The 16,543-nt window shown below is 38.5% G+C and overlaps 1 protein-coding gene across 2 annotated transcripts in view; it reads left to right on the top strand.

The window, feature by feature from the left end:
* USP8 (ubiquitin specific peptidase 8) overlaps positions 1 to 12,401 on the top strand; it is a 68,993-nt gene extending 56,592 nt beyond the window's left edge. For both annotated transcript variants that reach the window (XM_072624265.1, XM_072624264.1), the window contains 9 exons: positions 1,023 to 1,109; positions 2,112 to 2,192; positions 2,633 to 2,895; positions 3,948 to 4,160; positions 5,713 to 5,923; positions 7,122 to 7,358; positions 7,756 to 7,898; positions 11,218 to 11,350; positions 11,520 to 12,401. In XM_072624265.1, coding sequence (XP_072480366.1) covers positions 1,023 to 1,109; positions 2,112 to 2,192; positions 2,633 to 2,895; positions 3,948 to 4,160; positions 5,713 to 5,923; positions 7,122 to 7,358; positions 7,756 to 7,898; positions 11,218 to 11,350; positions 11,520 to 11,705 — 1,554 coding nt within the window. In that variant the 3' untranslated portion in view covers positions 11,706 to 12,401. The remainder of the gene's footprint in view (positions 1 to 1,022; positions 1,110 to 2,111; positions 2,193 to 2,632; positions 2,896 to 3,947; positions 4,161 to 5,712; positions 5,924 to 7,121; positions 7,359 to 7,755; positions 7,899 to 11,217; positions 11,351 to 11,519) is intronic.
* Positions 12,402 to 16,543: the final 4,142 nt, after the last annotated feature.

Below are 16,543 nucleotides of genomic sequence, written 5' to 3'. Positions count from 1 at the left end.
TTAGAGGAGATTAAAAGCCTTCAGAATCTGGTTGAGACTATAGCAAATTAGATAGGGAACAATACTATGGGAAATATTATTGTTGGCAGTAAGGATTGATACTGAAAACCTTAGTGAATGAGAAGAGAGAAAATAAAACAAAAACAAAAAGATAGCCTTGAACTAAAAAGCCGTTGGATCTTGTTGAGGTTCATTTAATGTCATGGACAATTTTGGATCCTTTGTGCTTCTAACCCAGGCTCATGAAGAGTAGCCATATTCTTTATCCTTTAAGAATCTAGTTAAATATGTAGTAATATTTATAATGAATTCCATAAAAAATGGCTAAACTTTTTGTAGTTGGCCCTTAAAGAACTTCAGATACCTGGAAAATTCACTTATGTAGAACATTTCATTTCTTAATCCTGCCAGAGAAATGAAGCATTACTGTAGACATTTTTAAATGAGAGAGCCATAAAGTGGATTTTGAGAGAAACCTATACTGTTAAAATGTATGATACTTAATCCTACTAGTTTTTAAGTGCCTGAAATGTAGGGGTGCATCCTAATCATCTTGGCAGTATGCTCGTTAGGCTTACAACTTCTGCCAGCGAAAGGAGATTACAGATCCACTAAGATGTTAAAAAAAGAATCAATTAAAAAAAAATAATTTCCAGTGAAAAATGTGACAGCCTTGATAAAATAGCACACTCGAACTAGCTATCTCATGATGAAAGTCCTCAAGAACTTGGAAATCACAAGAGACTTTCCTAAAAAAGTGTTCAGTTGATAGTGAGTTTTGGTACCTGTACCACATGGCAGGCCCTATAAATCCTCAAAGGGATACAAGTACCTTTGAGTTGATGGGAGCTTCTATGGTTCTGGCAGCTAAATCCCAATGCTATTTATAGAGCTTTCTTTGTAATTAAAAAAAAATTTTTGGGTGTAATTGATGCAGAATGTTACCTTTTCAGTAAGATGTATTTATATGCTGGAAGAAATTGAATTTTTTTTTCACTTTTAAAATTTTAACTATTTTCCAGGCTGTTAAAATTAAAGGACAACCAGAAATTGGTGTTCCAAAGGCAGGGACCTTTACTGAAAGTACTGAAGATAACGAAAGGCCTAAAGTAAGTAAAGAAAGAAGTGGAAAGGACTACAGTGTTTAGCACCCAACATTACTGATTGTCTTAAGCCGTTTCTTTTGATTTTTAAGCTTTCCTTTCTAGGAGATTCTATCTATAACATCTATTTATGTATGACTATTAGATTACAAAGCATGTTTTCAACCTTCTACTGAAAATATTTTGTGTAATTTCTTAGAGATAACAAGTATTTTATTAATTTACAAGTAGTTAAGCTTTTTTACATTAACTTTTAACCATTTGTAAGTGATTTTTTTCTTTGTGATTTATCCCCAGACTTTTCATTTTAAAAAGTCTTTTTCTAGAATGAAACTTTTGTTGACCGTATTTTTATATTAAACTTGGTTTAAATATTTAGAATATGCAATGATTGAGGGAATAGGTTATTATAAACACTATTTACGTAAGGCTTCTCTGTCCTAAGAAAGACAACTTATGAAGCGAATGTAAGCATTTATAGTGGAGGGGATGGGGACATACTATATTTAAAGGACGTTGAGAATAGGTTGTGTTTGTCCTTCGTTCACAAAGGACCATGACATCAAGATGATGACATGACTTGCAGCTGACTTTGATCTCAGTGAAGGGGGGCTGTGCAAGGTCACTAACCTCACTTTCTTCTCCTGAGTCGTCTGGGTCCAGTGGCCTGATAGGAAGAATACTTAAAAAGAAGGCTTAGCATTAGAGGTCTCCCACATTTCATTTTCAGTCTGCTCATTGAAATGCAAAGCTTTTCTGATTAATCCCCAAGGAGTTTCTGCTCTTTTGCCATCCACATTCTCATTGTAGTTTTACATTGTCAGAAACCCCTTTTTTCCAACTAGACAGAGATTGTAATACTTAAGAAAAGGAAAAGTATCCCATCAGGAAAAATCTAGGAACTTAGTTCTCAAAAAGTTTGAAAGGCAAAGGGAGTACTCTGTTAACTATTTGTGTGTGTCTTAATTTGCATCTTTCTATATATCAAGTTTCTTTTTCTCCATCTAGTCTCAGCGAGAGCCTTTGACAAGAGCTCGAAGTGAAGAAATGGGCAGGATAGTACCGGGCTTGCCTTCAGGCTGGGCCAAGGTAAAAATAAACATTACTGCAGAGAAAACAAGAGGGTGACTCAAATGGTGATTCTCTTTGTATCTGTTCGCTGTGAACTAATGTGGCATTTTTTCCAAATTTCCAAATGTTCAGGTAGAGTTGTTCCTTTTTTCTCTAAATAAAGAGATTTTATATTACAACTTCACAACTCTTTTTCCTTATGTTAATTGGGCTTCTACTCATCCAGCATGAGAAGATCCGTTGGGATGCATGGGCATTTCTGTCATTTAGCGTTACAAAAAATTTATAATCTAAAAACCTGAATTCTCTGTGCTTAGAAGTGTCGTTGAGATACTTACTGAAGTTCTGTAGTTAGTCCATCTAGATTATGCAAAGGCAAAAGTGTCTCTAATAATAGATTAGCTTTCTGTAATGGTAGTTTGGCTTTTTTGACCTTTTGTTTTTCCTTTCCATCTAAGTTCCTTGACCCAATCACTGGAACCTTTCGTTATTACCATTCACCCACCAACAGCGTTCATATGTATCCACCGGAAATGGCTCCTTCATCTGCTGCTGCTTCCACCCCTCCGACTCATAAAGCCAAGCCCCAGGTTCCTGCTGAGCGGGACAGGGAACCTTCCAAACTGAAGCGCTCCTACTCCTCCCCAGACATAACCCAAGCCATTCAGGAAGAAGAAAAGAGAAAGCCAACAGTGACTCCAGCAGTCAATCGGGAAAACAAGTAAGTCTGTCCCATGTACCCAAAGCTGGGCCGATCATGTGACTTCAGGTCTTTGTTAGGTGTCCCCTTTACGATGAAAGAAGTATATTAGGATGAAGAGAGAAGTGCTGGTCTTGATGATGCCTTTGAGCACTTGGATCCAAGGTTTTCATGCCAGAAATAAACGTTTTATTATTGTCATTGTCGCTGTTCTTAACATTGATACAAGAAGATATTAACCATCAGACCTGGAGGTCCTCACAAGCAAACACTGGCTCCCAGGTGGAATTTTGAGGATCACTGTTTTACAGTTTTTAATCACATATTATATTTTTTACTTTGAGGATCACTGTTCAGCAGAAACGCGAATTTTTAAAAAAATTTTCAACATTTTTATTTATTGCATTAAGTATTTTCCCAAGTCTATGTAAAAAATTTTAATATTTTATTTACTTATTTTAATATTCATTTTTTTTTTCTCCTCCCTGTTTGAAGAGGCAAGCAGTTTGGTGTCACTTATACATACGAAGTCATCCAAAACATATTTCCCATATTAGCCATGTTGCAAAAGAAAACACAGACCAAAAAGAAAAATAATGTTGAAAAAAAAAGTATGCTTTAATCTACATTTAGAGTTCATTAGTTCTCTGGAAGCGGGTAGCGCTTTTTGTCACGGGTCCTTTGGAATTGTCTTAGCTCGTTGTATTGCTGAGAACAGCTCACAGTTGTTCATCATACAGCGTTGCTGTTACTGTAGACAATGTTCTCCTGGTTCCGCTTACTTCACTTTGTGTGAGTTCATGTAAGATTTCTCAGGTTTTTCTGAAAGCATCCTGTTCATTATTTCTTACAGCACATGGTGGGGAGTGGGGGTAGAGTAACCCCACAACACAACTAGATACAGAGAAGTCAGATGTCTGTACTGCATCCCGACTCCTCCTACCCTTGGGGCTCTTTCCTTGTAAATGTTTACTTCACTGCTCAGGCTGCCAAAGTTACTGCCATTTGAATCCTCACCATGGAATTTACGTATAGATTTACGTAATGTTAGCGACCTTAATTTTCCTTCCTAGGCCAGTATGCTACCCCAAAGCTGAGATCTCACGGCTGTCTGCCTCCCAGATTCGTAATCTCAACCCTGTGTTTGGAGGGTCAGGACCAGCTCTCACTGGACTTCGTAACTTAGGAAACACGTGTTACATGAACTCAATTTTACAGTGCCTGTGTAACGCTCCTCATTTGGCCGATTACTTCAACAGAAACTTTTATCAGGATGACATTAACAGGTAAAGAGTCGTTCGCTATCACTTTTCAACAATGGAGCCACATTTCACACAGACCTAGACAAGTCACGTTACAGAGCATTCTTCTTTAAAGGAGAAAAAAATGGAGTTTAATGGTGTATTTTGAACTTCATCTTTTTTCTCCCTTTTTGAGAGAGGATTAAAAATGTGGAAGAGAGGAGGATTTTGGCTGGCCCAACAGGGAACCTGTCTCTCCCCATCAAGCAGAAAGAAGGAGGGTTTGGGCCTAAGTTATTCAGAGTTAATTATACAGTGTGGTACACTAGTTCAAGTCTGTGTCAGATTGGGGTGAAAATAAAGCTTTTGTGAAATATCAGTTAAGGGAAAAGTATATTAGGAATTTTGCTTTAAAAATTACTTTTGCTCTAAAAAATCATCTGTATTGATATTGACAACTTGTTAAGGCATTTCAGTATCAGGCTTATCTTTCTTCCTCACTTGGAGATTAGGGTACTGTTAGAATCTAGAGTTGAAAGGGACTATAGTCATCAAAGAGTTAAGTTATCTCATTTTAAAGATGAGAAAGCCAAAGCCCACAGAAGTAGCCACCAGAGGTTGTCAGCAAGGAATTGGGATTCGAACCCAGGTCCTCTGACTCAGAGACTTTTCCCTTCTGTTATACCTTTGGCCAGGTTACTCCTCTGCTCAGAATCTTATAGTAAGTAGACTTTCATTAAGTGCTTACTTCCTGTATGCCAGGCACTGGGCTAAGTGCTGGGGATACAAAAAGAAGCAAAGGTCAGTCCTTGTCCTCAAGGAGCTCTCAGTGAGAAAGACGTCAAGGAAACGAATATGCACAGACACCCTATGTACTGAGATACAAAGGAAATGACTAAGAGAGGGTCGGCAGTAGCATCAAGAAGCAGTTGGGAAAGTCTTCCTTTACTTAAATCCAGGGAAGGCAGTAGGTAGAGATGACCAAGAAGAATATTCCAGACAATGGGGGATGGTCAGAGAAAAGACCCGGAGCCAAGAGGTAGAGTGTCTCGTTCATGAGAGCTAGCTTCACTGGATCAAAGAGTACATGACTCCACCATGTTGAGCTAACCGACCTCTCTGACCTTAGTGTCATCATGTCCTGTTAGGATATTAGGTTGTAAATTCCCTTTCACCCAGCACCTGGCACAGTCAGTAAGGTGGTCCGTGGATAGAGTGCCAAGCCTGGAGTCACAAAGACTGGAGTGCAGGTGTGTGTGCAAGGTGTGACTCTGGGTGAGCCACGTAACCTCTGTTCGCCTCAATAGTTCTTAGAACAACATCTACCTCCCAGAGTTGTTGGGGAAAATCACACAAGACAAAAATTATAAAATGCCTAGCTAGCAGTGACTGGTGCTCAATAAGCATGTGTGTATAAAGTTAGCCTTTTATTTCTATTATCTGCACACATAGTAAATGCTTTAAAAATGTTGACCAAATTTTTTTGAAAAATGTTAAAGTCTGTTAACAATATTTTTTGATACTTAAAGTAACCCTTTTTACTCCTGCATATTCTTTGTTTTAATTGTTATTTTTAATTCTTATTTTATTTACAAAGGTCAAATTTATTGGGGCATAAAGGGGAAGTGGCCGAGGAGTTTGGGATAATCATGAAGGCTCTGTGGACGGGGCAGTACAGGTACATCAGTCCAAAGGATTTTAAGATCACAATTGGGAAGATCAATGACCAGTTCTCAGGATACAGCCAACAAGACTCACAGGAGCTGCTTCTGTTCCTAATGGATGGACTCCATGAAGACTTGAATAAAGTAAGGAATTTTGGTTTTGAATGCTGCAGAGCGCTCCTTCGGATTGCTCAGCAGTGCTGCAGCCTTTTCCAATACTCACACGTATTTTACTTGACGGTGTCTTGACACCACTAATGTGGGGACAGGTATTACAAAAATTAACAGATCTGTCCAATACTAGAATTTATGTTTGATTGTTGAGTGTTAGAAAGTCTTACTTTTTTGTGTCTGTGAAATTTGCTGTTTCAGTGTTCATAATGTGTTTGGTTTGCTTTTTACCTGATGGGACAGTAGTCTGTTATATCCCTGTAGCATTGTAACGATGGGCAGTCATGTGGAGTGGAGAGAAGGCTAACCACAGACCCTGGGAGACCTGGGTTGGAGTCCTACTTCTGAAACCCTGGGCATGTCACTTAACTTCTCAAGGCCCCAGCAAATCCCCATGACTGTGAAGTGCCATGGCAGTGACTAATACTGCATTGGTAGAAGGACTTTGTAGGGAATTCCCTATACTAATAAAATGACAAATCAGAGGAACAGCATCTCTAGGCTGGATATCGATTTGTGGAGAGAAATACTTTAAAATCCTGAATGCAGAAAATTTTCACCAAAATCTTGGTCTTAATTGACTTTAAACTCAGTGTTTCTCTCCTCCCCTCTTTTACTTTTTCCTGAAAGCAGTTACATTCTGTGCCTGCTACATTACTTGGGTTCAGGTTTGGTTTTTTTAACTTTATACTACCTTGTATTGTTTGTTGCAATGAGATTGGGTCCTCTGTAGCATGTTTATGAAGCTTGACAGATGCACACAGAGGATCTCTTTCACCGTCCTCCTCATCATCTTTTTAAAAAGAACTTGCACTCATTTCTGCCCAGATAATTCCTGTTGCTTGATGGAGGAGCTCTCTTCACAACTCAGGCCTTTTAGATTCAGTAGGAAATTATAACAATCATTTGCTAAAACTATGATCTTAATGTACAGTATTTTTGATGACAGAATTATAAAATTGGAGGGATCCTTAGAGAACATGTCTAATCCCCTCATTTCAAATACTGAAGGATGAGCTTCTTGCTAAGTGTTTTCCACAGTGTCAGCATCTTCTGTCACCTAAGAGAGGATGGCAACGAGTCTTTGAGAACTCCTTGTGACAGTATTCAGTAGCATTTACCTACAAATTCAAGTAATAAATTAATGAGAATTTAAATATTTCATTTCCAGGCTGATAACCGAAAGAGGCATAAAGAGGAAAATAACGATCATCTTGATGATTTCAGAGCGGCCGAACATGCCTGGCAGAAGCACAAACAGCTCAATGAGTCGATCATTGTTGCACTTTTTCAGGGCCAGTTCAAATCCACAGTACAGTGCCTCACCTGTCACAGAAAGTCTAGGACATTTGAGGCTTTTATGTATTTGTCTTTACCACTAGCATCCACAAGTAAATGTACATTACAGGTAAGCCTCAGATTAAAAGATGACTTGTTAACTAAAATGCTAGTCATATCTATTTGTCTATAAATTTCTGAGGAAACTGCTTAAATCCACAAAAGTGCTACATATAGTTAAAAAGTATCTTATTTTACAAAGGCTTTCAGGCATTAGAAAATTATTTTAAGACTTTTCCTTCAGTTTGGCATATTTTTCTTATTTGGCACTTAATTTCCAAGTTTAAGACATCTGAAAACATAATCTTGATTTAGAAATTGGCGGTGTTAATTTCACATTCAGTAATTTTGAGGCAGAAGTGGTGCACGCTGGTATCTGCACTGTGACCTAGATAGCTGATAGGAAGAGAATTTTTTTTAATGATGCTTATTATTTTAAGCCTTTGAGTTGACTTCTTTTCTCCTAGGATTGCCTTAGATTATTTTCCAAAGAGGAAAAACTCACAGATAACAACAGATTTTACTGTAGCCATTGCAAAACTCGAAGGGACTCAATGAAAAAAATAGAAATCTGGAAGTTACCACCTGTTCTTCTAGTACATCTGAAACGGTAAGAAAATGAGGGCAGATTCATCCATGAGGTTAGCCAATGATACAGGTCAGAATATTGATGGCTTTATTGGGAAACTGCGTGACCAGAAAAGTGAGAATGTTTCTCTTGTGTTGACTTGAAGCTTCTAGGTGGTACAGTGGTTACAGCACCAGGCCTGGTGTCAGGAAGACCCGAGTTTCAAATCCAATCTCAGAACAATTATTAAGACTACAAGCCTGGGTTAAATAAACTCTTATATACCTCAGTTTTCTCAGCTGTAAAATGAGGATAGTAATAAGCACTGACCTCCCAGGATGGTAGTAAGGATCACGTAAGACATTTGTGAAATGTTCAGCAGAGTGCCTGCCACAAGTGCTATGTAAATGTCAGCTGTTATTGTGACATGAATTATCCTCCAGTGTGTAGACTGGTGTGGGAATTAACTGGGACAAAGTAAAATAATTGAATGTATTATTTACTTATCTAATAAACTTTGCAACTCTTTTCTACAAAAAAATTTAATGTGCAGAAAATACATCTTTTTTCTGTAATCACTTGTTTTACATGGTTTGGCATGGAGTTCACAGGATTCTGACATATATTTTAATTCTTCATCATAAAATCTTACATTTGTGTTACTTTAAATGACCAGTCCATTTTTCCAAGTCTAACTTTGAGTCTAGGATGTAAATTTAAAAACAAAAATTTTTTTCCAATTGCATGTGAAAATTTTTAGTTCCAAATTCTCTCCTTCCTTTAACTTTCTTCCCCCCTCAATGAGAAGGTTGGCGGTTTGATGTAGGTTGTACATGTGCAGTTATACAAAAGAAGTTTCCATATTAGTTATGTTGTGAAGAAAATACAGATCAAAACAGAAGTTTAAACAAAGGAATCTTCGTTGTGCGTTCAGACTCCATCAGTTCTTTCCCTGGAGGTGGACAGCATTTTTCATTCTGAGTCCTTGGAAATTGTCTTAGATCAGCGTATTGTGGAAAACAGCTAATTATTCAAGATTGATCATTGTGCAATATTGCTGTCACCGAGTACAAGATTCTCCTGGTTTTGTTCACTTTACTTTGCATTGATTCATGTAAGTCTTTCCAAGTTTTTCTGAAATCATCCTGCTCATCATAGCACGATAGTATTCCATCACAATCATATACCACAACTTGTTCAACCATGCCCCAGTTGATGGGCATCCCCTCGATTTTCAGTTTTTTGCTACCACAAAATGAACTGCTATAAATACATTTGTACATATAGGTCCTAGGTCAGATGAAATGGGCCGTTTTATAGCCCTTTGGGCATATAATGTAGATTTTCAATAGAGTTTAAATCAGGCAACTTTCTCGGACTTTGAAGCAAGTATATCTCCATAGCTTGAATGAATTTCTTTACCTTTTTATGATATGTGCCCTGGTAAAGCATCATGTTTGCAGTATTCCATTCCTGGTGGAAATGTCTATAATTTTATAACAGTTCTTCTTCCACCTGTCTATATCTATCTTTCTGTCTCTGTCTGTAATCTATACATGTAGACACACACACATATACATATATGAATTCTTCACTACTCTTACCGGGGACACTGGAAGTTAAAAATCTCACCATTTTGTGAGTGTTTTGTGGGTATGTGTTTTACAGTTTGATGAAGAGTCCCAGATTTTCGAGACTCACTCAGACTTTCTGTAACAACAGATGAAGTCTTGATTAAATAAAAATGCTTCAGCTGAATGGGGTGGCACAGCCTGGGGGCACTGTTAGCCTTACAGTGCCTTTGAGTTCAGCAGCTCTGCGTGGCAGGGGGCTGTGCCAACTGGGCATCTGCGCCAGGTTCCACATTAAATGGTGACCAGCCCCAAGAACAGGGACCCCCAGGTTTATAGTAATGTAGTGGCCCAGCTTGGAAACGGAACCTGTGCCAGTCAGTGTTAGAGTAAGAACTCTGTTCTTATTCCAATCTTGGACAGGCAAAATCAGTCTTATCTTTTAACAAATTAGTTTCATAAGTAAAAATTCCTTTTCCAATCTTCAGCATCCAGTCTTTCAGTTGATCTTGCCCATGACAGCCTTTTTTTCTTCATAACAGTGTTTAGCAGATCTTCCTTTAAACTGGTTTTCTTACTGTTTTTCCACCTCCAGGAAGCCTATGCTGAATTGTAGATGAATCGGAGTTTCCAGGTCCCTCTGGAAGTCTTTGTTTGTTTTCTAAGGATTAATTAGACTATTTTGCATCAGTAGTGTCAGTCTTTGACATTTTTTTTGTTTTATTTTTACCTATTTCCTTTCTCCTTTGACGTCATTGATCCTGTTTCATTGTGGTCTTGAATGATCCTTAAACACTTGACTTCCTCATACCAGTAGTCCCTGCAGTATCTCTAACAATAATTGACTTGTGTTTGTAAAAATAGCTTTTTTATTTTTCCTTGTAATAATATGTAACTTTATAAACTGCAGAATTAAAAACACTACGGAAGAGAGTAGTGAGACACTAGTGTATGGCATAAAATTCGGCTCTCATTTGACAGAGAACTAACAGGAGATGGGGAAATTAGCTCAGTCTTGTTTTGTCAGGTCCGGTGTTCGCTGTTAGCGTAAGTACACGTGCTTGAACATTGCCTTCACAAAATGAAATCATATCAGAATTATTGCTTGACCTATATAATTCCCACACCATTGTGCTATGCTCTATAAAGAATGCTTTATAGATGCTGAGTAAACAGTCCTTGTTATTCAAAATTTTGTGAACATCCACTAACTCTATTTTACTTGTCTATCATTTGCACTTACCTCAGTGGCTTGCCCTCTGAGTGCCCAGTGTTTATAGTATGCCTAGCAAAGCAGTTTACCTGAGGAATCATTTGTTGAATAAGGTGAACGTTTGTTAGGTGTTGTCTGAACACAGTCCACCTGCCAGCAGTTTTGGACTCTGTTATCCTGAAGAAGGAAGCTTGGGTGAGAGGCGGCCCTCAGCTCCTTCCGTTTGATGATGTTCTTGAGGTGACCAACAGTGCAGAAAATGGATCTTTCAAAATGATCTTCGAAGACTTTGACATTATGCCTAAATCTGGCTTGTAATAGAATTCAGTTCAGATAGATGAACAGGTAAAGAGTTACCAGGTGCTTGCTGCATGCAGGGCACTAAACTGGCATTGGGAAAGACAGGAAATTAGACTTTTACAGAGCATACAGTTTAATTAGGGAAAGGGGATAAGACGCAGACATAGACAACTAGACTATGGAAATAAGACATGATAAGTACATAGAAAGGCTTAAAACAATGTTCCCTCTGAACCTTAGATGCTTTATTTAACTATTAAAATGTTATGTTCTGCAGTTTTTCCTATGATGGAAGATGGAAGCAAAAACTACAGACATCTGTAGATTTTCCATTAGAAAATCTGGACTTATCACAATATGTTATTGGTCCAAAGAATAATTTGAAGAAATACAATCTGTTTTCAGTTTCAGTAAGTACCCCATTAAGTTTAAATTTAAACCCTTGATTTAAAAACAAAAGAAACCCCCAAACCCTGTTTTTAATGGTAGTGGCCATAACCATTCGTTCTTACCCCAGTGAGAAAACTCAATACTTTGAGCTGTGTTTTCCTAATTGGCTTCCTGTCTGTTTGATTCCAGAATCACTATGGCGGACTGGATGGAGGACACTACACTGCCTACTGTAAAAATGCTGCAAGACAGCGATGGTTTAAGTTTGATGACCATGAAGTGTCTGACATCTCCGTGTCCTCTGTGAGATCCTCAGCAGCCTACATCCTCTTCTACACATCTTTGGAACAGAGAGTCACGGATGTGGCCACATGAGAAGAGTGTGTAGAGAGCTAGCAGCCCAACTCTAGAAATGCATAGTAAGATGCAGAGTAGTTAGACGCAAGCATTTAAAAGACTTAAGAGTGAGAGCTGTGTTACTGAAACTCCGTATTTCAGGTCAGTGCTACTACTTTATCAGGAAGCTGACGTCATCTAATAAATATTACAGTAAGCATCCTTTATAGATTCTACTTATTTCAACACAACTTTTTTAGTCTACTCCCAAATTAAATTATAACTCATTATTTGCTGTCTATTTAAGCCTTCTTCCGGGCCCAAGCTCCATTGTATACTTTATTTTTCTTTCACTGTTATGGCCTTTTCACATTTCTAACCCTCAGCTTGATTCTACTGTGAATACTCTAGAATGATGTAAAGCAGGTAGGAATGTAAGTGTATATATTTATTGCATACTTGCACATCAGACCTATGTATATAATTTTAAAAGAAATCCTTTCGTGAAGTCTAGAACTCAGAGGATTGCTTTTTCTTTGCCTGTTCTAAATAACTAAAATGCTTTTTAGAGACACAACAAAGCAAAGCTATTTTTATGTTGGCTTTGGGATGTATTTGTGCACTTAAACTTTATTCTAAAAAAAGAAATGAAACTTTTCTTTAATTTTTTAATATATAAATTTCATGTACACCTGCATTAAAATCCCAATGAGGAAATTATTTTAAATCCCAAAATGCTGTTAAGTGTTCTGTCTTGATTGAAGTTTTCTGTTGTCTGATGTAACACAGAACAGGTACCAACTTCAGTAGATGTTTTATCTGACTGCCTTCACTGAACTAATAGTTTGTTCACACCAGAGGTATCAAAGCACACAGCCCGTAGTACTCCGAAGTACAGCCTGAACCAGATCTAAATGTAATTGGGAAATGTAAAATACAGTGACACATAGATGGTGTTACATTTTAAAACTAAATCAACATGTAACCTGAAGGGATCCTTATGTACCCTTTCGTGGCCCCCATTTCTATTTGAGTTTGACATTAATGAGACTATAATAGCAAGTCTAACTGAAAAAATCAGTGAATAAAACAATTATTTGTCTCTAAGTCAGTGGGTAAAGTCATAATATATTATCTTAAAATCAAGACTTTCCCTAGAGTGTCTCTTAGAAATGAAATGTGAAAGATAAGGTGCATTTTGATCAAGTGCTAAAAACGAGGCAGTTCCATATACTGGGCAGGGTCCTGGACTTAGAATCAAAAAGGCCCAGGTTTCAAAACCCTGTCTCAAAACCTTATTGGCTGAGTGACCCTGGGCGAACCACTCACTTTCCTCATCCACAGAATGGGAATGATAATGGCACCTCTCTCAGCTGGTTTTATTGTAAGGGTCAGTTGAGGTAAGAGATGTCTTAAAGTACCGTTTAAATGTGGTTTGATGATCTGTTATGGACACAGTGACTTATTAGTTAGTGGAACCATCTCTGGAAGAAATCAATGAGATAGTCTGTTAATGTCATTCAGTCCAAAAGCATTTATTAAGCACCTACTGGGTTCACACAGTGTGCTAACTAAACTCTAGAAATAAAGGCAGGATACATGGTGTCCCAAAAATCTTAATGTAGCTTTTAGCTTTATTAACTTGCAACTACACTAAGACTTTTGGAACACATTGTATAATCCCTGCCCTCAAGAAACTAGCATTCTGGTGAGCGAGATAAGAATACAAACAACTGTGAAACCTCCAAGATATATCTAGTATTGATGGGAGGTAATCTCAGAGGGAAAACCTGTATGGGGGGTTGGGTGGGGACAGGGGTGGGAGGACAGAACTGGGGGATGAGACCAGGAAGGGCCTCTCACAGAAGGCAGGATTTAAGCCGAGACTCTAAGGAAGCCAAGGGGTTATAGAGAAGGAGTGGGAGCATTCCAGATATAGAAGATAGCAGATAAAAAAACATGAAGTCTGGAGATGGCGTGCCTTGTATGAGTAATAAGCCAGGGTTATCGTATCAGAGTATATGGAGACATCATCCATTGGGCTGCTATAGTCCAGATGTGATGTGATGAGAGCCTGCGTCATCACAGTGGATATGTGAATGGAGAGAAGGGGAGATGTATAAGAGATGTTGTGAAAGTAGAAATGCCAGGACTTGACAACAGATTGGATATCTGGACTGCGTGTGACACTGAGGCTGCAAAGTTGGGTGGCCAGAAGAATGGTAGTGCCTTGCCAGTTATAGGGAAATTAGGAAGAGTGGAAGGTATTGGGGGAAAGACAGTGAGTTTTAAGGACAAGTGCCGGAGGGGATATAGGAAAACAGGTACACTAATGCACTGTTAGTAGAGGAATGAACTTGTTCAGCCATTCTGGAAAGCAATTTGGAACTGCACCCAAAAAAGTATTAAAAGTGCGTACCCTTTGGCCCAAAAATACTGTTACTGGGTTTATGCCCCAAGTGATATAAGAAAGAGGAAAAGTACCCATATGTACAAAAATATTTTTGTAGTGGCAAAGGACTGTAAACTAAAGGGATGTCCAAGAAGTGATGAAGGGGATGGTTTCAGAAAACCTGGGAAAACTTGTATGAATTAAGGCAAAGGCAGTGAGAAGAATCAGGAGAACGGTAGAGACAGTAACAGCCGTATTGTAAAGGTAAATCAACGGTAAAGGACTTGGTGACCCTGATCAACACAAAGGGCTCCACATGAACGAACATGCTGTCCACCTCCAGATAGAGAACTGTGGACCCAGAGTGCAGACTGAAGCATAGGTTTTTTCTTTAACTTTTTTGACATGGTTGTTGCAGAAATTTGTTTTGCTTGATTCTGTGTATTTGCAGTGGATTTTGTTTTTTTCTTAATTCAGGTGAGGGAAGGGGAAGAGGGAAAGAAAGAATTCAGAACTGAAAATAAAACTCAACTCTTAAACAAAGTATAAATGTAATGAGTTCAGTTTGGAATATGTTGAGTTTGATATGTCCATAGGACATTCGGTTTGGGTTGTCCACTAGTCAACAGTTGGTGATGTGAGACTAGTGGTCAGGGCAAAGGACTGGATGTACTGGGTATCTCAGAAACCTTAGTGCAGTTTTAAACTTTAGTATCAATTTAATAAATACTTAGTAATTTAAATTTGTAATGTCTTCACTAAGACTTTTGAGAAACCCTGTGAATCCCCTGCATATAGATGATAATTGAGCTGATGAAATCACCAAGTGTGGAGACAAAAGAAAAAGAGGACTTAGGAGACCCTTGGGAGACATCCATAGTTAATGGTTGTGACCTAGAGAAAGATCTAGCAAAAAAACTATGAAGGATCAAGTCAGACAGGTAGCAGGAGAACTGGAAAAACCTAGCAGGGAGTATCTAGAAGAGGAGGGTGATCAGCAGTGTGAAACGTCAAAGGGGATGAATTCTGAGAACAGATTATTCATTTGGCAATTAAGAAATCTTAGTTGCCAGTTTGGAGTAACTAGAAAGAGCAGTTTCAGTTGAAAGTTAGGGTTGGAATCCAAACTGCAGAATGTTAGGAGAATGAGAGAAAAGGAATTGGAGGCACTGATTGTGATGAGTTTGACTACAAAAGGGAGGAGAAATACAGGATGATAGCTAGCAGGGATGGGGGGATCAGGAGAGGGTTGATTGAAGATTAGTAGAGGGGGCAGTCTGATGGAGAAGATGGATCATTTGTGCAAGGAGAAGAGCCCTTTTCATGGGAGTTGTGCCTGGAGGAGATTTTCTAGGGGAGGCACGTGAATGATGTGAGGAGGGAGGGAAGAGGAAGCCCTTGGCAGATGGCTTTTATTTTTTCAGTAAAGTTTGAGACAGAGGTTCTCAGCTGAGATGGAGGGTGGCAAGGGAAAACTATGGAAAGTTTGATGAGGGGTGGAAAGATCTGTGATGAGTGGGATAGTGAGTCAGGAAGTTGTAAAAGAATTGCCTTGCTTCAGTGAGGCCCAATTAAGATTATGTAATATTTATAAACTTTTTTTGTTGACTTGGGTCTGAATTTGTGCACTTAAATTTTATTTTAAAGAGTGAAATGGAAACTTTTAAGATTAAACTAAAGATGTGGACTCAAGGTTTGAGAGATTAGGCCAACAATATGAAATATTTTGCATCTATTTTAACTGATGAAATTTTTCTTTTATTACTATCGAACAGTAAAGCATTTGAATCAAAACAGTGGCCCTTGATCCCTTCATAGTTTGAGCCATAACTACTTAAAGGAAAAACTAATTTGGAACGTTTAGTGCTTGCTTGTTTAGAAGGACAGTGGAGAACCAGCGTAACTGAAGTCATGCCTCTTAACCAGCTTTGCTTTAAAGGGGCCCTGAGTTGAATTCTTGTAGTGAAATTTTATGTGGGAACGTAGGTTCAAGAAACAAAATGAGGAAGTTTTCTGGTCACTCTGAGAGCACAGTTTAAGCCAGTATCCGCCAAATGAGCAGAGCCCACAGCAGCGTTTCTTAACGTCTTTTGTGTCACGTGCTCCTTTGACAGCCTACGGATTCCTCAGTATAATGTTGTGAAGTACATGTAATACACATACAAAAGAAACCAGTTCTTCTGAAATAGTTATCAGTGTTTAAAACAAAAAGTTTGCTCTCACCCCCCACTCCAGAGCTGGTTAAGAACTCTGGCTTAACGGAAGGTTCCTTGGCCAAAGTACTAACTACTAAGGATTCAGCCCATCGTGGAACCTCATAGTGAATCAGAACTTTACAGCTGTGGTTTCTGGACTAGAATTAACATAAAGGATCACAGCCACCCCAGAGGAGCTGGGTGATGCCGTAAATAGAATGCTTGCCTGGAGGCCACAAGCCCTAAACCCAAAAGTGGCCTCAGACATTTACTGGCTGCATAGTTCTGGG

Source organism: Notamacropus eugenii, chromosome 7, assembly GCF_028372415.1.
Source record: "Notamacropus eugenii isolate mMacEug1 chromosome 7, mMacEug1.pri_v2, whole genome shotgun sequence".
In the NCBI taxonomy this organism is placed as follows: domain Eukaryota; kingdom Metazoa; phylum Chordata; class Mammalia; order Diprotodontia; family Macropodidae; genus Notamacropus; species Notamacropus eugenii.
The sequence above is the reverse complement of the archived record's forward strand: the minus strand, read 5'-3'. Positions and strand labels throughout refer to the sequence as shown.